Source organism: Hylaeus anthracinus, unplaced genomic scaffold, assembly GCF_026225885.1.
Source record: "Hylaeus anthracinus isolate JK02 unplaced genomic scaffold, UHH_iyHylAnth1.0_haploid 11994, whole genome shotgun sequence".
Taxonomy (NCBI): domain Eukaryota; kingdom Metazoa; phylum Arthropoda; class Insecta; order Hymenoptera; family Colletidae; genus Hylaeus; species Hylaeus anthracinus.
Genome location: NW_026534341.1, coordinates 8,999,420 through 9,020,030, shown reverse-complemented (window position 1 = coordinate 9,020,030; position 20,611 = coordinate 8,999,420). Strand labels below are relative to the sequence as shown.

The 20,611-nt window shown below is 41.7% G+C and overlaps 1 protein-coding gene across 13 annotated transcripts in view; it reads left to right on the top strand.

Annotated features, from left to right (window-relative positions):
- LOC128888423 (disks large homolog 4) overlaps positions 1–20,611 on the top strand; it is a 283,226-nt gene that overhangs the window by 3,223 nt on the left and 259,392 nt on the right. For all 13 annotated transcript variants that reach the window (XM_054145266.1, XM_054145263.1, XM_054145265.1 and 10 more), the window contains exon 2: positions 19,543–19,679. In XM_054145266.1, the coding sequence (XP_054001241.1) occupies positions 19,543–19,679 (137 nt within the window). The remainder of the gene's footprint in view (positions 1–19,542; positions 19,680–20,611) is intronic.

The window sequence follows — 20,611 nt, the reverse complement described above, 5'->3', positions numbered from 1 at the left end:
CTTTCAGCCATTGTCGTCGCGCTATAAAAGCCGTGGAGCAAGCGCTTCCCACAACAAATCGTCTCTTATCGGTATTCCTCATCTGTTGGACATGGCGGCATCATGACGCCGTGAGTTGTTGAGTTTGTTGCCGCTTTTGTCGAGCGGCTTCATTGTTTCTCCCGCAACAAGGGAGCATCTGTTCCATAGGTAACCACCCCTTCATCGTTTCCCCGTCCTTTGCTTCCGTCGTCGGCATTTGAATAGCATTGTATCATCAAGGTGAATTCGCATTAAAGACCCGACCGAGCAAAGTTCGGAAGCTGCGCGTTTAGGATTGAAATATGTATATATACAATTTACAGCGGACGTTGGTTGAATGTCAATTAGGGGTAGTTAACTCAGCGTGTACCCGAAAGGGTATACACGTGTCCCACCGGTTGGAGATTATTCAAATTTGATAATTAGATGAACGAGAATTACAGAAACCGTGGAAGTGTGATATTTTAAGATCCTCTCGAATACAGTATTATTATAAATTCATCTAGCTAATTCATTCAAACGATCTCTGCGTAAGGTCAAACATTTTGTACCCATTAAACTTGAATCATCTCATTAGTCTCCGTCAGAAAATCGAATTCTGGATAATTGAAGGAGCAACGACATCCATTGGGAAGAAAATATGTACAATTTCTGGCGAAACTAGTGCCGAAATTGTTAACGAATACTCGACACGTAATCCCCATTTCGCCGTGGTATGAAAGGAAGCAGAGAGAAACCGGGAAGCCGTTTTACGTGGACCGTCTTTTTTTCCACGGCGCACCCTTTTATCCGGCATCCAGCATGTACCCATGGTCCACCTACTTGCTCGACCCAGTTATGAAATAGTTTCCCCGGCGGCGGGGCGAGCGGCGACTCGGCGGTATCACGCTTTAAAGCTGAAAGCATGTTCGTGTCGTGCAGGCACGTCGCTTGTCGTATTGTTTCGAGTTTATTATCTGCCTTTGAGAGGCGACTTCCCTCGCGTGGTTGCGAACGGGAGACGAATAAAAACCCGTAGGAAGAGACGGGGAGCCGTGGAAACCGTGAGAAAGTTCCGTGATTTAGGATATTTACACCATCCCCCGAAAAACGACTTGTTCACCCCCTAGCTTGTGGATAGACGCCGAGAAAAAGACGACAGCATCGTTAATTGCGAATTCGGCTGGAACAACCTCGATCGGAAAATTGCAGGCTGACCGTGTTATTGATCGTGTGACGGAGTATAACGAATTTCCACTATTGCGTGCTTTATCAACGAATTCCAGTCATGCGGAGAGGAAAATCAAAATACTAAGGTTGATTTGCAAAGATTTAGTTTCGAAATTATAGAAATATGGAATAGTTATTTTTTTTTACTCTTTGAATGGGATCCTGTTTTCTTTCTAACCGATATAAAAATTAATTAACGTGCCGGTGCATGAATTTATCAAAATAAGGAACCACGGATGCTCCTGAATAAAAATATAAGTTTAAGGAAATGCCTCGCAACGTGATTGATAATTCTGTGTATTATTTTATTTCAAGAGAACGGTGCTGCGATACGTATATTTATTTCAGGTGTGCGTCCAATCGAATCAACCTTGCCGAAATAAGGTATTTATGTTCTCGCTGCAGAGCATCGCGCTCACGTTCTATTATGTAGAAATATAAATTAAATTTCGTTGATTAATACATCGAAGTTTGTTAGTTATTCGCATAAATCTGAATATTCGAGTATCAATTATCGACGTGGTGAAATATTCGAAATAATTGTTGCGTAAATCAATCCGCGCCGCCCCCCATATTTTGGCGAGGCTATCGTATTCGACGAAGATAATGAACGCCCGAGCCCGATAGTGTCTGTTTTTAATTATTTATTATCTTGTATCATTCGGTAACGAGCTTGCGGGGAGTACTTAGCGAATGAAAACGGGGCTCGCAGGTGGAAACCTCGTTATACTGATTCGCCGCACGGTAGGAAAAAGAAAATGAAGAGCGGCGAACGTCAAAAGCTGGCCCGATGTTAATTTACATCCGGATACGAAAGAAAACCACTTCGTCCGCTAAAAAACTTTCCATACGCGCATTAACGCGAGTATCTCTCATCGCGTAAGATACACAGCGTACATATAAATACGTGCGCTTACACGTACACGAAGACGGTGTGTGTACTCGAGTATATATTTACAATTTGAACCAGGCCCTCGTAAAACGCGTCTCTTTTTAATCATCGTTTTTTATATCAGCGCTGGAGAGTTGTTTTTTAGAGCTGGGGTAAAGCACTGCATTCGCCACTGTGCTGATTCAGATATACCGCGTAAAAAGCAGTTTCTTTCGAACGAAGGCACTGCAGAGAAGCGATGGTCTTGAAACTATTACAGTCTCATCTCGTGAAGTGTGCGAAAAAATTACGTTCGCACGCCCTTTTAAATGCCGGTCAATTCGTTTTCCACTGTTGACAGTTTGATCCTTTCCATAAATGTTTGCGACGAATTCGAAATTCTTTTCAAAACTGGCGCACACATATCATGAGATACTCCTGCCTCTTGATGTATAACAATCGACAATCATTCATCATTCTGTTTACGTTACCGTACAGTGAAGTCGGAACTTTGGAAAAACATTTCGTATGCGGAAAACCTGACATATACGTTCAACTTACGGATTGTTGGCGCAATTTGTTGCGCATTGTTTGCTGACAGAGCGCGCATCGGACTTTCGATTGACCGTTTTATCCGCGCGAAACGGCACGCGATAAAGCACAACAGATTTCGTCGAGTCATGATGATGGAATGCAGGAAGCTCTCTTCCGGATATACCGAATTGCTTTAGCTTACAGTGATAAATGCCCACACGTGTTACTCGGTTGCTGTTGCATGTATTTTAATTTATCTTTGGACGAAGAAATTATTCCTTGATTATTCTATGCGATCCACTGATGATGCAATAGAGGTTTAAATCAGGCTTAATTTTAATGATACTTTCAACTTATCAAATTTGACGTAGGCTCTCTTTTGGGAATTACAAAACAAGTATACAAATAGAAAAATAAATATATTGAGTGGGAGCGAGATGTAGAGGAAAATCATAACAAAAGTTTCGCCATGTAAAAGTATATCCTAAAATGATGCCCATCTATAAAGAAACATCCTGTATACAAGTTGTATCTATAATCCCCCTAGCATGAAATGAATTTTTTTTATTATCCAAAACAAGATATCCTCATTAATACCAACCAAATGACCCACGTAGGTGCACGATGAAGCAAACAAGGAGGAGAAACGAGCGTTCGTGATCCATTGCTTGAACTTAATTTGCGAACAACAGCCGGTGTGCAGGATAATGTTATCCCGTATCTCATTAAAGTCTGAAGGGGAAACCGGCACACGCAACTAGAAATTTTAATCCGAAACAGCAACGTGCGCAGCGACTCGTAAAGTCGCTTTATTACAAAATTTTCCACCGTTCGCGTGAGCTTCTTTGCGTTTATTTCTCTCGAATCTGTTCGCCGAGGTTTTCGTCGGTTTCTTTTTTTTTCGGCTCGTTCTGCTTTATTGCCGCGCGTATTCAACGCGCATTTTTCTCGGCGACTGGGTGGTTAGGGAACGATATAAATTAAGCTGAAAACGGTGGAAAATTTAGAGGTTGAAGAGTCTAGCCGGAGTGGGAAGGAACAAAACACGGTGCAAACTTCCACACCAAAGCCACGCTAATTACCTGTACTTACGCCGTTGTGCTGGCATATCAGATTAATCATAATCCACGCGCCCGCGTATCTACCCTTTTTCCAAATGGTATAGCGCGCGACGTAACTTCCGCTGCGGTGACGTCAATGAGATCGCTGTCGAGATGTGAAAATGAAAAATTAGTGACAACTATGACTCGAATTATAGCAATCACTAGCTACGAATCAATGGACATTAAATTTTGTTTGTTCATTGAAACATTTGTGCACGAGAAAAAGGGTTTATTTATTTTAGCGATCGATGGGTGCTCCAAACTTTTCTATGGCAGTTCAAACTTTGAAACTGCTATATCCAATAGTTCGCTCAAAAAAGAATCTCGAATATCGTCCAATTATCCAGCTCCAAACTAAGCAGTCCTCTCAAGGTAAAAGAACGTCCAAGGGATACTGTGCCCCCACGTTCGCGTTATTTTTGTCTCTTACTGTTTGAAAACGCTCGACTTTTTCACGAAGTTTGAATGAGTTCGAGTGTACGCTTGGTTTCACTGAAGTTTAAATATTCGGTTATATCGCTTTTTCAAGAATATTCTTCAAGTATACTTTTCTTGATAATTGCAACCATAATTTCCAATTTCAATCACGCAAATCAACATGTCTCCTTATTACTTTAAAGTAATAAAACTGACTATTCTGCTTTATAAGAATAGAAAAATAACTAGTACAATTAAGAGCATATAATTCCAGGTCTCCGAGGCAATGTTTCTTCGGATCCCTTTGCCAGTTTCTATGCAGCACAGAACCTTACATAATCGACCATGTGTATTTTCTGTGTTCGCCGCCGAAGGAAACTAAAAGAAACAACGTCTTGAAGGGATTACGGTTTCGTGCCGTAACGTAGAAACAACGAGCAGTTTATTTCTACCGGTTTGTCATCCGTTCGAGAAAACCGAGAAATTTCTTCCTTAAACCTCTTTCCACGATTCTTATTTATTTTCCCGTGAATACGCCCCCGATACCATAAAGGGAAACAAACAGATGCCGCGGCGTGGTTGAAGCATCAATTAAATTCAATACAGATCCTCGAAAAGCTTTCTCGATCGGTTTATTGCGCGCGATTTAATTAATCGATTAAACGGTACGCCAAGGAACGAAACGAAGCAGACACTCGCGACGAGATGAAAGTAAAGGGGAAAGAAAATGAAATCGCGTGAATGGTAAAAGTTCCTTCGTCCCTTTCGAAACTTGCCGATTTTAAACGTGGAGCGAGTCGAATATCGATGAACGTCGCGGATCGTTTGTAATGGTCGGTGCGAGTTTCGGAAGAAAAATTCTCTCGGGAATTCGCGATGAATTAAAACGATTCCAGGGATCCCTTGAATTCAGCATGAACGCTAAGAAATTAAAGTTCGTCGTTGCCACCGACTCTTGACTACGTACGGGGGTGAGCCACATAATATTCCACAAGCTCTGTTCCAGGGGACTATTAGGGATAGTAGCAGAAATTTGTTCTTATATCTGAAGACTCCCCGAAACTTTTTAAATTACACAAATTGCTAGACCAGTCTTCGGGGAGAAAAGGTGTGGCTCCAAATTCTTTAAATAGAACACCCTGAACATTTTTGCGTTTAGCGTCGTTTTGCTGAAATAAGTAAATGGGAAAAATATCTTTCAGAGGAAGAAACTCACGAAAAATTATCATAGTTGGTAGTTCCTGTCTTCGATGCAATTAATAGAATGTCTACAATGGTTGGATAGGAAACATTGCATTATTACTTTCATTCTGTCAATTGTTTCAAATAGAAAACTAATCACGTAAATAATACGTGACTGATGAAGTTAATCAATTTGTGCAGTGAACGGCTTAAATAGCCAATGAATTATTTCTCCAATTTCGTTTGGTAATTCTCTCGATTGTAGCAACTCTAATATGTAATTATCCATTCCTACAGAAACCTTCCCACGCCTAATAATTTCCGAATGAAACAACCAATAACATTCCATTAACCACCCCCTGTGCATTAGTGATCGACAGCACCGGAGCAATCAGTATCTCGCGATGTGCGTTAAAAACTCGCGAACGATTAAACGTATCGCGACGGTGCAATTTACGGCGCCGAAACGATTTCCATCGGGCGCATTCGTAATCATAATGATCAGCCGTGGTATATCCAAGGGTATAGAAATCCGAGACGAGACACAGAATCGTTAATTCACGTCTATTTCGACAGGCTGCATTCCCTTTCTTTGTTCGACAATGGGGTGCATTATGAGGGATGCAAGGATCCGAGCACATCGGCACGGTCAGGAAATGCATTATTGCGTTTAAGAGAATGCCAGAAACGCATCTGGGTCGTGGCCAGCCGTAGATGCGATCCTAACAGGAACATTAGTGGGATTACTCGACTTCGTTTCTTCCCCCATTCTACGGGGGCCAAAACGCGCATGCATTCGTATCTCTCTCGCTGCTGATTGCGATTTGCAATGCAACGCGCGCCGCCGTCCTCTTCTCATTTCGGTGCATCGCTTCCCGATCGATCACCTTCACCGTTCTGGGTCTAATGCGGCTCGTTAGTGTCGCATAGAAACTGCAATTCCGAGCCTCTACGTCCGTTTACCGTAGCCATCCTGCGATATGCGAATTCGATTTTGACTCTGACTGTAGGTATTAATAGTTTGACGCCTCCATGCACGCCAAACCTGTGGATGAACGTACGCTCTATTCTTCCTTACTAATTACTATGTTAAATTTCAGGAATGGTTAGAAGAACGTTTGAGTTGTGAATGGAAAATATGGCACATTGGTAAAATTATGAATGAAGACAGTTTCTGCTCTTGAGTCCATTGGAAACTTGTTTCAATTTAAAGTAATTTTTATATAAAATTTGTATCCTTTAAAAGAAAGCCGTTTCACCCCACAACGGTCAATGTCATTTCCGAACAAAGTTTACATTTTTTTGTATGGTAATTTCACAGGCCCGGTTTTGATTTCACTAGAAGTAGCAACTGTCAAGGATTGAAGCGACGCAAAGTGTAGACGTTTTCGGTCGCGAATTAATTAAAATGCTTCGGTCCTGTCAAAGTTTGGCTTACGCTGCCAACAGGATTAATACCAGCCATGAAAATGCCCGTGGAGTTTGTCGGGAATTAACTTTCCCTGCGGCGCAAGAGAATAAATGCATTCGCGGGTCGAGTTTTATGAAATGTAATTTTTGCACGTGTAACTATAGGGGTGACATGTTTTGTAACGAGTTCTGACGTTGAGAAAGTTACGTTTCTGTTAGAAGTTCTCGTAAACAAGTGCAAATGTGTATCGCGAATTTTCCTTCTGATTTTGTGAATTAATATTTCTGTAATTTGATATATACTAATTTAATTAATTATATAAAATTAATATAAAATAACGTTATGACCAGCAGTTGTTTGCAAACTTTACGTTGCATATTATTTCAGGTAGTAAAGCCTGTCCAATAATCAACGTTTTCAGCTTCTTTGTAATCTGTTTTACTCTCCACCTGTTAGAGGTAGTTAGCCTGTGAGCCGTGATAAACAACGAAGCTTAAAGTTTAAAGTTTCTTCGGTTCGGAGTGGCTTGAGATGGATTAACCGACGAAGTCTCTCCAAAGTTGCGCGAAGAAATGGATTGGAAACTGATTACGTAATGTTATCAAAAAATAATTAAATCTCACCCATTCCTGAGAAGTATATTAATAAAAATGAAATTGTTCAATACCATTTGAATACTTGTTCTTTTATCAACGCAATATTAAGTATATTCTTAATAATTTTTAATAAGTTCCGCAATCATCCTCGTCAAGAAAACAATATACAGGGTGTCCCAAAAGTCGGGGAGGAGCCGGAAATGGGGGGTAGCTGAGACGATTCTGAACAACAATTTCTTTTGCAAAAATGTCGGATGAGGCTTCGTTAAGGAGATATTAAGAGAAAACCCCGACCAATCAGAGCGCGCGTAGACCGTTGGAGCGGCCGCGGTAGCGAAGGCTACGCGCTGGCGGCCGCGCTTGTACGCGAACAAGTGACCCGACGTGCATCGAAGGACATTGACGCTGCCACATAGCGCGTAGCCTTCGCTACCGCGGCCGCTCCAACGGTCTACGCGCGCTCTGATTGGTCGGGGTATTCGCTTAATATCTCCTTAACGAAGCCCCATCCGACATTTTTGCAAAGGAAATTGTTGTTCAGAAACGTCTCAGCTACCCCCCATTTCCGGCTCCTCCCCGACTTTTGGGACACCCTGTATACAGTATTTTTTAGTCTTCAACGGTTAGATCAAGAATTTCTAGCGTCTAGTACGTACATTGCTGTCGAAGATAGATGTCGCAGTGACAGCCAGCGAGTAATTATACGAAAGATAATTTCGAGCAGATAAGGCTCGTCTGTAAATCGGGCCATTGTGGAATAGGAAGCGTTGAAAAGACAGCGAAGGCGACGGTGGATATTCAGTCACAGCGAGACGTTGTCCCGAGGAATGGAGACTCGCTTAGAATGCAAGAAACTGGGAAGGGTATATAGTCGTCTCGTTGAAACGACCGAGGGAAGCAAAAGAGGGGTGTGGGGTCTTTGTTTCCTGGCACTAGTGCCGCGCGGAGTAAACGGTCAAAGCAATCAAGGATTAAAAATGAATTAGTAACGTGTTATCGCTCTTCGTGCAGCCGTGGCGAGGGAGAGAGGGATAGGGAATTGTATGCACCGTCCTCTCGAGAAAAATGTCAACGAAGTCTTCTTTCAGAAGTAGCGACGAGAGACAAACGTTAACGTCGACCGGAGGGAGCGAAATTATTTTCGCGTGCGGGCTTCAAGAAAATTTCTTGTTATCTCGCCAGCCGGAATTGTAGAGACATTGATTCAGGAGCAACTGGTTTAATGAAACTGGCAAGGAACAGCTTAAGGTCGGAAGGCTTTCGCACAGCATAGCTTTTGTAGTCTTTGATGAACGAGTGATTTCGTTTGTCGGAGGTCAAACGTTGGAGAATCGAGGAGAATAGAATTGCGGCGAGAAGAAATGACTTCTCGATCGGTCATTGAATCGTTAGTAAAAAGAGCGGAATATTTAAATCAATAACTCAAAAATTGGGTACGTCTATAAGTAAATTTAACGTCTTTTAATGGAATAAAATTGGGATCAATACAGGATACGATAACGCTGAAGTATCACGAAAGCACTCTCGAGATTAATCCGACGCGCCAGAAGAGAAAGGGAATGTCAACGGAATAGCATTATCAACGTGGATATGGGATCGGCTGTTATTATATTCGCTAGGTTGCGAGATGGTTTTCGCGTGCGGTTAATTGAATAGCAATAAACGGGACCGCCATTGTTGCAGATTTTTGCGCGTCGAGAGTCCACGTGAGCTAACGAAGCGTTCGTGTCCCGGTAATTAAATAACCAGAGTTGTAAAACGTGTTCACAGGATCGACGGAGTGAATGCCAGGCACAATGTGTCCTTGCTTTTTCATCCAGCTGGCCATTCAAACCGCACAATCCGATAAACGTGAGTGGAATCGATCGCTACCTCGAAACGTTGCTCGACAAACGCGCGTTTCCTCCTCGAGCTCCTTCCAATTTTCCTAAGCGATTTCAGAATCCTCGTTTTCGCAGCGAGGGAGCGTGAAATGCCGAATTGAATGGGAATGTACGATGGCTTATCCAAAAATAAGTGGAATATAACACGATATAACATTGGAGAGCCACACTTTTGCGCTTTTATACTTTATAGGCTTGTGTTGCGCCCTAGTTGAGAAAATGTTGAATGAATCGCTAAGGAAGTCTTCACTGTGGGTCGAAAGCTTAGAAATGAATAAATATGTGTAGGTTCTGAATAAGATATTTGAGGCTTTTTTGTGGGATACATCGACGTTAGTATTTCAGCTAGCTTCTTCAGAGGTCGAATAACGCACAGATATTGACATGCGCCGTTTAGTGGGGATCTTTTCAAGCTGCCATTACTCGTGTCACGGTTCGATGACAGCTACTGGCACGGTTCACAGGTTCCCAATAGGACTTGTTCCGATCACTCAGCTGAACGATCAAAAAACCATTCTGAATTGGCTTCCATAACATTGGAGTGTTTTTATTTATATTTTTTTCTATATTGTTATCCACTCGCTCCAGGATACTCTGTATACCATACTTCATGCTCTATACACTCGTTTTGATAAAACTAACAAAAGCACATGCCAGGAAAATGGCCTGCAATCAAAATTAATGAAGAGGGGACCATCGTTTCAGCTTCATGTTTCTGAAGAAATAGTGGTCTACTAGAGGATACAATTATTCGAAGCATTATGAATACCGGCTTGCTGCGAATATAAATTTCTTTGAGCAGCGGAATTCTCTTTTCCATCACGAGACCATTACTCGCTCGACGAACGACAACCGAACAAAGAATCAAGCCGAGTACTAGAGTTGCACGCGACTTTCTTGGCCACGGTTGCGTGCGGTAAAACGTTGAACCCGAACAGTGAGGAATCGCTTTCCAATTCCGCATTCTTTCTTTCCCGTCGAAAGAGGAACAAATTCGATCGCCGGTCCAATTCCGTTATTTACTCGCTCCCCGATCGATCAGTTTCGATCAGTTTCACCCCGCTTTCCAGGAAATTAGCCGCGTTTCCCTTTGCCACTCCGGCTCCGAAGGGATTCCCATTGTCGAGGCTTTTCAGCTCTACGAAGTCGAAGCTTGCTCGAAACACCGAGTTTAATGCAGCAATTCGCCTTCACTCGGAAAACTTGATAAATACTGTCGAATACAAACGCGACTGGTCACGAATCAATTGCGCTCTTTTCCTGATTGACGAACTCGATTCCACCTCGCCCAACTCGATCACCGTCATCCCTTAATACTCTTACGGCGAGTAATCGTCGACTCGATGGTAACAATCAACGCTGCACGCATAATAATATTTTTTTATAATTATTGTTGCTAATACATTGCTTCAAAACCGGCTGAAAAGAGAATAATCCCTTCATTTTCCTATGTAGAGAAACTACAAAAATGTGAAACCTCTCAAAATCGACAGAACCATTTTTTTTATAATTATTGTTGCTAATATATTGCTTTAAAACCGATTAAAAAGAGAATAATCCTTTAATTTTACCATTTAGAGAAATGACAAAAATATAAAACCGCTCGATAATTATAGCTCATGAGCAAAGGAATCAAAAAGTCCTGTACCGTTTTCCGATTCGATCATTCGTTACTGAGATATAAGCGATTAAAGTTTACCGTTGGGACTCTCGACGCGGGCCGCTCGTAGTCAGGGTTTGTTTACCTCTCGGTTGCACCCGCGTGCTCCCGCACGTGATATATGCGCCCGCGCGCGCTCGGAGTCACGAGACTATGCGCTCGCGTGCACGCCACACGAGACACTTCCACGTGTCCATGCGTTCGAGCTCCTAGGAACTTTAACTGCCAATATCTTCGTAACGAACGGTCGGATTGAAAAATGGTAAAGGACTTTTTGATTCCTTTGCTCATGAGCTATTGATCTTGAGAGGTTTTACATTTCTTTTGTTTCTCTAAATAGTAAAATTAAAGGATTATTCTCCTTCAAACTAATTTTGAAGCAGTATATAAGCAACAATAAAAATAAAGGATGTATTATGCGTCCAGCGTTCATTCTAACCATCGAGTCAACGATGACGAAGCCTTGGATTGAAAATGAAGATGAGCTTTCATTATTACTACCAAACGTTTTATGGTCTAAAAGAAATTGTTTCAGAATGCTTTGCTAGAGTCACACTTTAAGTGAATTGCGTTGGTTGATAAGATCAATATTATCTTATAAGAACAATATTTTCTTTCTTCGATAGAATGGTTTTATAAACAAAGAAACATTCACAATGAGTCTAATACAATTTTTTTAGTACAGCATTCAATGAAATATTATTATCTGAAAATCATCGTGTAGTAGATCTGATTGGATTTTACGAATAGAAAAAGAGGTACTGGTAATGCGAACTGATAATTTTGGATATAATAGTCTCCTCTGCTAGGTTTACACAGCTCCCAAAAACCTCGTACGTATAGAGCTCAACTTATATTAAATCCGCAAGAGGATTAAGCTCACCGTAGAATCGAGTGAGTTTTCCAACGAGGTTCGAGTACCATTTGAGTTAGCAATTGTAGACGGTGCGAGGTTTGAAAATGGGATAGCAATTTTATACCTCTGTCCTTTGTCTGCTTACACTTTACTCAAAATTCGCCCCGGTTTTAAACTCCCTTGGTTTCTGGAGACAAAAGTTTAAACCATCTCTACGCATATCACCTCTCTATGTATGTATGCGTCGACGAGGCTAGAAATGTACAATATATACGCGGAAAACTACCGTAATTTGCATACGAAATCGACGACACGTCGGTGAATGCGACCCGTCTGCCGAGTCTCGAAATTCGACTCTCTGTTCGTGATAACACTAGTAGGTATCGAGTTTCGCGAGGACCTTTTCTCCTGGCTTTTCCTGAGGTTCTGCAGAAATTTGAAATTCGATCGACTAGCCGTTGATTATTTCATTGTTCCACATATTTCTATGTAATACATTTCACTGCGATTGAAGAAATTTTGGACAATAGATAGGAAAAATCAAGACATAATTATCTTTTACTTCATTATTCGAATTTTATGTTGACGTAGAAATTTTTCTCTTTGATTTGCAATGAGCTAGTAGTATCAATGGAAAATAATATTTCAAAAACTCGTCGAATTAAATGTAAGCAGTACCTTTCTGGCCGTTACTCTTTGTCAGTTTCTCGGGGGCTCTGGAAATTTATTAATCTTTGCAAACGAGAAAAGTTCTGGTCTGCCGAGGGCGATTCTTTAAATGAACCCGGTAGCCCTGGGATCAGTGTTGGCCGACTTCAAATGACACGCTCTGCTGAATTCGGCCACGCGAAAATTACGTGTTGCCATTACAATCCCCTGTCTCTGATTCGATTGGAACGCGTCGTGGAAATTCGATTCTCGCCGAATTGCGTCGGGCGTTCCACTCGAGGCATCCTTGCACGATGGCTGGCGCGTTTATCCGATCGAATAATTAGGCCAGACGGGGAAGATAGTTTGGGTAATTCTTAAATTAATAGCACGACGAGAATCTCGTTTTCGATTCTTCGTGAAAACATTTCAAATCTTACGTAACTTGAAAAAAGGAAAACCATTCATCCAAGAAATTCTTCCATATACAATGCTGAGAACGTTAAATCTCCACGTTTTCTAGTTACCCTCAGGATCTTAAATTTCTAAGGGACATCTCGTTGAACTTTGTCTGCAGCTTTTTCAGCTTCGATAGCGTCGGTACTTGAATTGCGTGAAAATTAGTACACGTCACGCAGAGCGAATTTCCGTCATCCGCGGAACCGCGAGAACAGCGCGAATATGCGTAGCAGGTGACGTTCGGAATGGAAAATCTACGAAATTTCGGGTAACAATAAGGGGAACTTTAATTGGAGCCTACTCGAGACACAGTAGTTACAGATTCTTAATTAAATGCGCTCCGCAGTATCGCAGCGAACGAGCTTTAATTCCCGACGCCAGCAAAGGAGTCTGGGAGTTCAAGCTGTTTCGATGTCTCCGTTTTTGGTTGGTGATTCGACGAAGTACCTTAGCCAGGAGGTCAGGTTCGAAAAATTGAAATTTTTTAAATTGAACTAAGAAATGTGTTTTAGTCTGGGTGTTGAACCGACTTCGAAAAAGAGTAGGTTACTCAATTCGACATGAATACATATATTTTTTTATTTCTATGTATGTTACTCGATTATAGACAAATGACTTATTCATTAGCCTTCTTAAACTCTGTTTTTATATCTTTGTGGTTGGAGTACATGTACATATCCTCTGTGCAACATTGATAGATTAATAAAATTCAGAAAACTGGCAAAATTAGAGAACTTTAAACTTGGACTGTCCATCTACTTTATCATTGTACACTCAAACATTAAATCCACGCTCTTACACCCTGTCTTCCCAAATATCTTTCTGTTTTCCTGCACTCTATTTGTTGCTATTTGCGTCTAACTATTCCATACTGATACATATGATCTCGTTCCGCGAGGAGAATGTACTTGACACTTGTGGGAAAAAGGGAATCGCCCTGGAAAGCGTTCAAGAACGGAACGAGACAGCGTCGAAGTCGTTACAGTCGGCAAAGTATACATACGTCACGACGTTTGGAACGGTTTACGTTTATCGGCCGATTCGGAGGCCCCGATGCGGTCCGTAATCGGGCTGGGTTAGCAGGTTCGAATACCCCGCCAAGGGCAGAAGTTTAAACGGCGACAGGTAATTTTCACGGTACGGAAGCCTCGGGTAGCGTGGCCGCTCGGCTCGTGAAGACGACGACGACGACGTCGACGACGATAAACTGGAGCTCGTTAACACCAGCCGTGGAGCTGTTCATTGGAGATACGCCATTTCTGTATATAACTTCAACGGCCCCGCTTGCCATCCAAGTTTCCTCGCTCGCTTTGTCCACGAAGGCGCATAAAAGACGAGATAAAAACGAGGAAAAAAGGAGGCGGCGGAAAGAAGGAAATCAAGATAATGCGACGTCGCGAGCCTTTTCACGCGGCCTGGGGCACGGACGGGGGGGAGGGGGGCGAAAATTAAAAATTATTTCACGCGTAAGCGGTTGTAACCGAGTCATCGGTCTCTGGACGAGTCGCTCGGAACGACATTTCCATTCGCCTTCTGCGTCGCGAGTTACCCTACCGTTCCCCTCTGCGCGGAAAAACGGAACCGCGGAAGAGAAAACAATGGACAAAGGGTGTTCCAGTGGATAGCGGAAGGAAATCACAATGGCGTTCTATTTTCCTTTCTTCCGGCACGGGGAACGCCGCGAAGGAGACGCGAAAGTGCGGTTACCTCGTCGTCTCGAGGGCTAGGCGCGCGAAAGGAATTGTTTTTTATGGAACACTTCCGAGGGGCGAATGAGTCTAATTGTTTGTTGGCGTGATTGTAAACAGAATGTGTCGAGAGGGTGAGAAAAGATTCGGGGCTTGGAGTACTCGTTGAATTCGAGGAAAAGTGTACGTGGTCGATGTTTATGAGTCTATATTTTTTTCGAGATATTCTTTTATCCGATTTAGTTTTAACAGAATTAAACCAGCTAGGCTAATATGACCACAGTTTCGATATCACTGAATTAATTAGACGTGTAAATAATCGTTAAATAATTTCCTTTCATCATTTTTGAATTACAAATTCCATGATATGAAGAATTAAACGGAGATTCAATGCTTTCCAGTCCATCCCATTCATCATCGAAATCGTGGAAACCTTCGTTACAAAAAAATAGGTATATCACAATAAATTGCTGCGAATGTTCGATATTGGCATTGGCTACATTCGTTACATTAATGTGGTACGGTTTCTCTGAAACGTGTAATTATCTTCATGTAAATATTTAAACGCTCCACGCGTCGAATATTCACTGGCACGCGAAATCCTACACGTGTGAGTTTATTATGTATATACTGTCCACAACTACATTGTAAACAACATAAATTCGCGGCTTTGGAAAATGTTTCAGTCATATCGGACGAACATTATTCAACGATGAGTATTTTATACGGTTACGTATAATCAGACAGCGGATTTTATGCATGTATAGTATACTCGGCGATGAAGTATGGAAAACATACGTGAAATGTATGCAATTGTGTCGAACGAAATATTAATTTACAGCATTTTAGAGTTATTTAGTATTTACATATTGTCATTACATGAAATTGAATCTATCTTTTAGTATCGGAATGGTCTAATTTATCAAATGCATGTCAAACAAATATTCTAAAAACAAAGAAACATTGATTTTTTATCTACTCACCTAGCAACCATTTTGCAGCTTTCAACCATTCATTTCTTTGATATCAATGCTGTAACTCGCCCAAGAAAGAATTGCAGCTCCGGTCCCATTCGGGCCCGTTTGTAATAGTTGGAGAATGAAGCAGAGAGATTGCAATAAGTTTTCAATATTTCTTATATCCTTGGTGAGCAATGTCTCGGTAATACTTATACGTTTCACGGATCGTATTCGCAGGCGTGCCATGAATGGCGAAAACGACGCGAGCAGCTCAGATTGATGCGCGTTTCGTATGCCGATGGAATCGGAAAGCTATTTGAAAATGTATAACGCAATAACACTAACGCTTGGTGCAATATAAAATCGCAGGTTGCATCTCCCTTTGAGGTATCGTGTACCAGACACGCTGGAAGTACAATAACATAATAACGCAAGTCTGCAAGCATTATATTTCAATACTTTTCAATAGACAAATGCTAGAATTGCAAATTAAACGTTTCTATGATAACCTGATCATTTTTAGGATTGTAAAGTATAATACATCTCATTTACTCTGTTAGAAAACTCTAGTTTAGTCATGTAAAGTAAGAGTTATTGATTTATAATTTAAATAGTTTCAGTGTATGTTCCAAAAAATTCTTTTGTAAAACATATTTTATGGCCAGCCCTAATCTATTTCGAACCCAGATGAAGTACATTCGACGCAAAAATCGATCCATCGAAATTACATTCTTGTTTATCGATGCATTGAATTCATTTCGTTTGAAACGGTAAAGCGAAAAGGTACTCGTTAAGCGCTAATTATCCGGACAGCATTCGGGTCTCGTAAAACGGGAAGCGTTTCACGACCGCGCCAAAGTCGTTCTTAATCCTCTGACTGTGGGAATCTTCTCGATCATGTAAGAACTCCAAAAAAATGTCGGAACGAGGATGAGCCACCATTAACTTGACATTACGTTCAATGACAATTGTACGTCCACCCTGTTGAGAACAACCCCTCGAGCGCAAATTCGATGCGTGCTTTCTTCGAGTCCTCTACTTTGTAGCCGTCTGCGAGCCGCAACTCCCGCGAATGAAAAAAAGTGGAGAAAGATTCCTGTTGGTAGCATAAATAGTGGCAACGGCATGCTTTCCAACGACGAGATTGGAGAGCGGGAAGAGGATGTCATTAAATGTGAATTAAAACGAAAAATTAGAGGAGCCGCCAGCGTTTCGAGCGTGCTACCTCTGTCGGCGGTGACAAAAAGGTTGGGACGTTAATTAAAGTCGTAGAATTTTTCGCGACGAATAACAAGCGGTCTCTTCGACATTTAACGACTGGGTACGTGTGGCTGCAAATTTAGTTAGAAGTTCTTTTTTTCCCGCCCGTGAGGGAAATCTTGGAAAACTGCTCCCAACGATCTCGCGCGGCCCTTGTAATTATTTTCATAAATTTTCCGTGGCTGCATCGACGGTGGTTTTCCCTGCGTTTCGCGAAGGGGGTGATTATGAACAATGTGCGTTTAAATGCGATTATTCAAATATCTGTCTCGATAATTGAAAGGTCGTGGGTTTATATATACGAAGACTTGTATTAAAATATAATTGTATTATACGTACTCTCGATAGATTTCATAGAACCCGAGAAAAATTTTCAGATATTTGCAGAATTACTGGTAGAGGAATCATTATGTTTAATTGGATCACGAAACTCACGTTTCTCGTACTGAAAAATTGGATTTCTTTTAAAGTTTCTAGGTGACAGATGAAAATTAACGAGTGGCCTAATAAGAGCGAACACCCCTGTCTATTAAGTATCTTAACCTATATTTTCAAAGTCTGATTTCATCCTTTTATCATCATGCTCCATTCTGAAGGAATCTTAATGAACCTATGAAAGAAGAATACAACTCATCGATTATGGCATAGCGAATGGGCAAAGTTGAGATCCATCTGTTTCACAGCTCAACCTTTATTATGATAGAAAGCATTAGATTAATATTCTCAGTTATGTTTTCGTAAACTTTCGACATAAATTCGACAGCACACAGAGTACTACAGTTCATAATTTCGTGAAATCTAATTTGCATCGAAACGCAAAGTAGGCGTTAAATTTCCTGGGCATGATTATTCAAGATCCTCGTAGCGAATCCAAAATACGCTCGAAGGATTAATAAATCGGTATTCCGTGACTACTTTGAAGCATCGTCCTCAAGAGTGCCCCTTATTAGCGTGACTCTCGCGAGTAATTTTCAGAGTTAATATTGGAGTTATGTCATTACGTTATGTACCAGATATAACACCGAACTCGCTGTAATTAACTTTAACCAGCGACAATAGTAAGCTAATTCGACCTGAACAAATATCCCCACATTCGTAGAATAATATTGATCCTGCCGCGCAGATGTTGGCGGTAATCAAATTAAATTGAAGTTCCTTATTTGTTGCAGCGACTCTCGTTAACGGGGCGATGAAAAGACTTCGTCATAGTTAACAATTTACTGAAACCACGGATATACCTGTGGGGAAATTAATAAACCTAAATTACAGTTCTCGCTTGCTCTGTCTATATCGAACGTTGCATCTCGCTTCGTAATCGACGCGGAGAGTCGATTCAGTCATTGTAATTTTCCAATATTGAAATAACCAATCCTATGCTCTGTGTCCGCGTAATTATAGCACGGTCCCATTAATGAACCGAGCGATGAAATTACCGTTATGTCCGAGTGGCTGGGAATCACAGTGGTGTAAATAATGCAAAATAAAACGCTTGAGTCACGATTTCGCACAGCTCTTTTGTGGGGATGTTCAATTATTGCGTAGTTAAATGGTTTATTTTTAGAAAATTTCCCGAACTTCCTTTATTAATGATCAAACATGCATATATAATATACATTATACAGTCAGTTTCATAAATATTCGAAAGCTGTATGTTTATTAAAGAAGTTTGTCTAAATCTGTCTCTAGGGAACTTTGAAAATAATGGCAAGTTCCTTGGATCACCTTCCGAATATCTGGAAAGAGTTAATAAAATTTCACCACTGTGTCTAAGAAGTCACAGTTTACACTTTACACTTTACACTTTACACTTTACAAGTTCGCAGCCATTAGCTCGGTATTACTCGCGACGAAGGATTGTTCGTTACGAATAATACCGATTACCAGGTCTCACCACGTGGAGGTTGCTGCGATTGGAGACCCGGAGATAGAAGGAATCAAAGTTCCTTCGACCTCCCCCTACATAGAGATATGCACCGGATATCTCAAAAAGCCCCGGGCTTCCCCGCAAGAGAGTGTTGTATAATAGGTATAATAGGTGAACGATAAACTAAGGACACACGATCACCTTCTCGGCCGCAAAGGATCCGAGCCAGACTCGTTGACGTCGGTATTATATTCTCGTTGGGCGCACAACGTGCATCGTAACGTCAGGGAAAATCCACCGGTACCCGTACAGAAAAGTTCAGGCTACAATATTGAATATTCCATGACTCCGTTATTGCGATCCCTCCGAGTTATGTTCAAGTAGAATCACCTTCAAACGTTGACGACAGAAAAGCAATATACGTGGGTTAAATATGTTTCTAACTGCGGGCGATAAATGAAATCGTGGGAACTCGAGCGGCTTGGCGCATTCGAATGTTGATGCAATCTTTGGCGTGGTACCATTGGAAATCATACCTGAGAGGTGTTATCGATGGAGTTCGTTTTTATTTTTAAACAGCATTTTACTGTTAGAGACATTAAAGCTGTTGTTATATTTTTCTGTTAGATGATTTGTGTATATTATTGGAGAGATTCGTTGCAAATACCCTTGATGACTCCTATTATTTAGAATTCATGACACTTTGTTAACAATTTTGATTGCTGCAATGTAAAAATTGCGAATCCTTTGCTCCGATAGCTGCCATTGAGGTTGATGGTTCGCGATCAAGACACGAAAGCGTCGAATGGCAATTTTCATTGCGAAACAGGGCTGTAAATATGACGATATTTCAGTCGATGTCATGAGGGGGAACCGTTCAGAGCGTATTAATTTGACTCCCCGTTTTCCGGACTGTTGCAGATATCCAGGAGTTTTACGAGCTGACGTTGCTCGACGAGTCGAAATCGGTGCAGCAGAAAACGGCGGAGACGATTCGCATCGCCGACAAATGGGAAGCCAGCGACGGGCCAATTACGCCGACCTCCGCTCAAAACGACGTGAGTACAGTCACGTGTATATATTTCCGTGCCTCGATATTTTACGCGGCTTTGCGAGGGCTTTATTATCACTACAACCTGGGAGGAACAATAAAGTAGAATTGATATAGGTAGAAAGGAAGCGAGTAAAGAACGCGTTACTGCTAAATAAAAACCACGACCAATTTTAAACATTACCAATCGCTATAGAGATCTCCTTCGTCATCGATAATTCAAATGTAATTCTACCCATCCGTTCACTCCAAGTTTTCGACAGTGTCGCCTTTATACCATCGGCCGGACTCATTCGAGCTCTCGAAACACCTTTCGATAGCCTCGAGTGTTCCGGCCAAAGTTGAATCGGCCAATTAATTAGGAAACAGAGGGAACGAGTCGCACACCCCCTACGGAAATGAAATTCTCAGAATATTTTAACCGATCCTGTCGAGTACTAATCACGCGGCTGCTCTCTGGTAGAAGAGGAGAAGTGGTGGGAGTAAACGGGGGCGGTAGGCAGGTGCCGCGCAATTAGCGCCCGTAATTATAATCCAAGAGTCGATTGGCTCGTGGAATAGGCTGGTATCATGCTAGACCGATCAATCGCCGAGCCCCTGATTTTAATTGCTAATTGCTCCCGTTCCACGGCTCCCTGTCGTGCGGCGTGTCGTCGTGGCCTATCGACGACGTGACGCGGCTGGTGCATCGTTGCACCGTGCAACGATTGCAAATCGTGAGTCGTGCGCCGGGTTCGAGTTACGATTCAGGGCACGTCTACCTGTCCACGAAACCGAGATCCACTCGCTTCGATTGTTCTCCGAGAGATGACGTCCAGAAATGTATAGATCATGACAACATAATCACTAGAAATTAACCATTTGAGTGCCAAAGGAAATTTTCATACACATTCGAGAAATCCCAGACAATTGGAATCAAAGATACATGATTGTAACCAA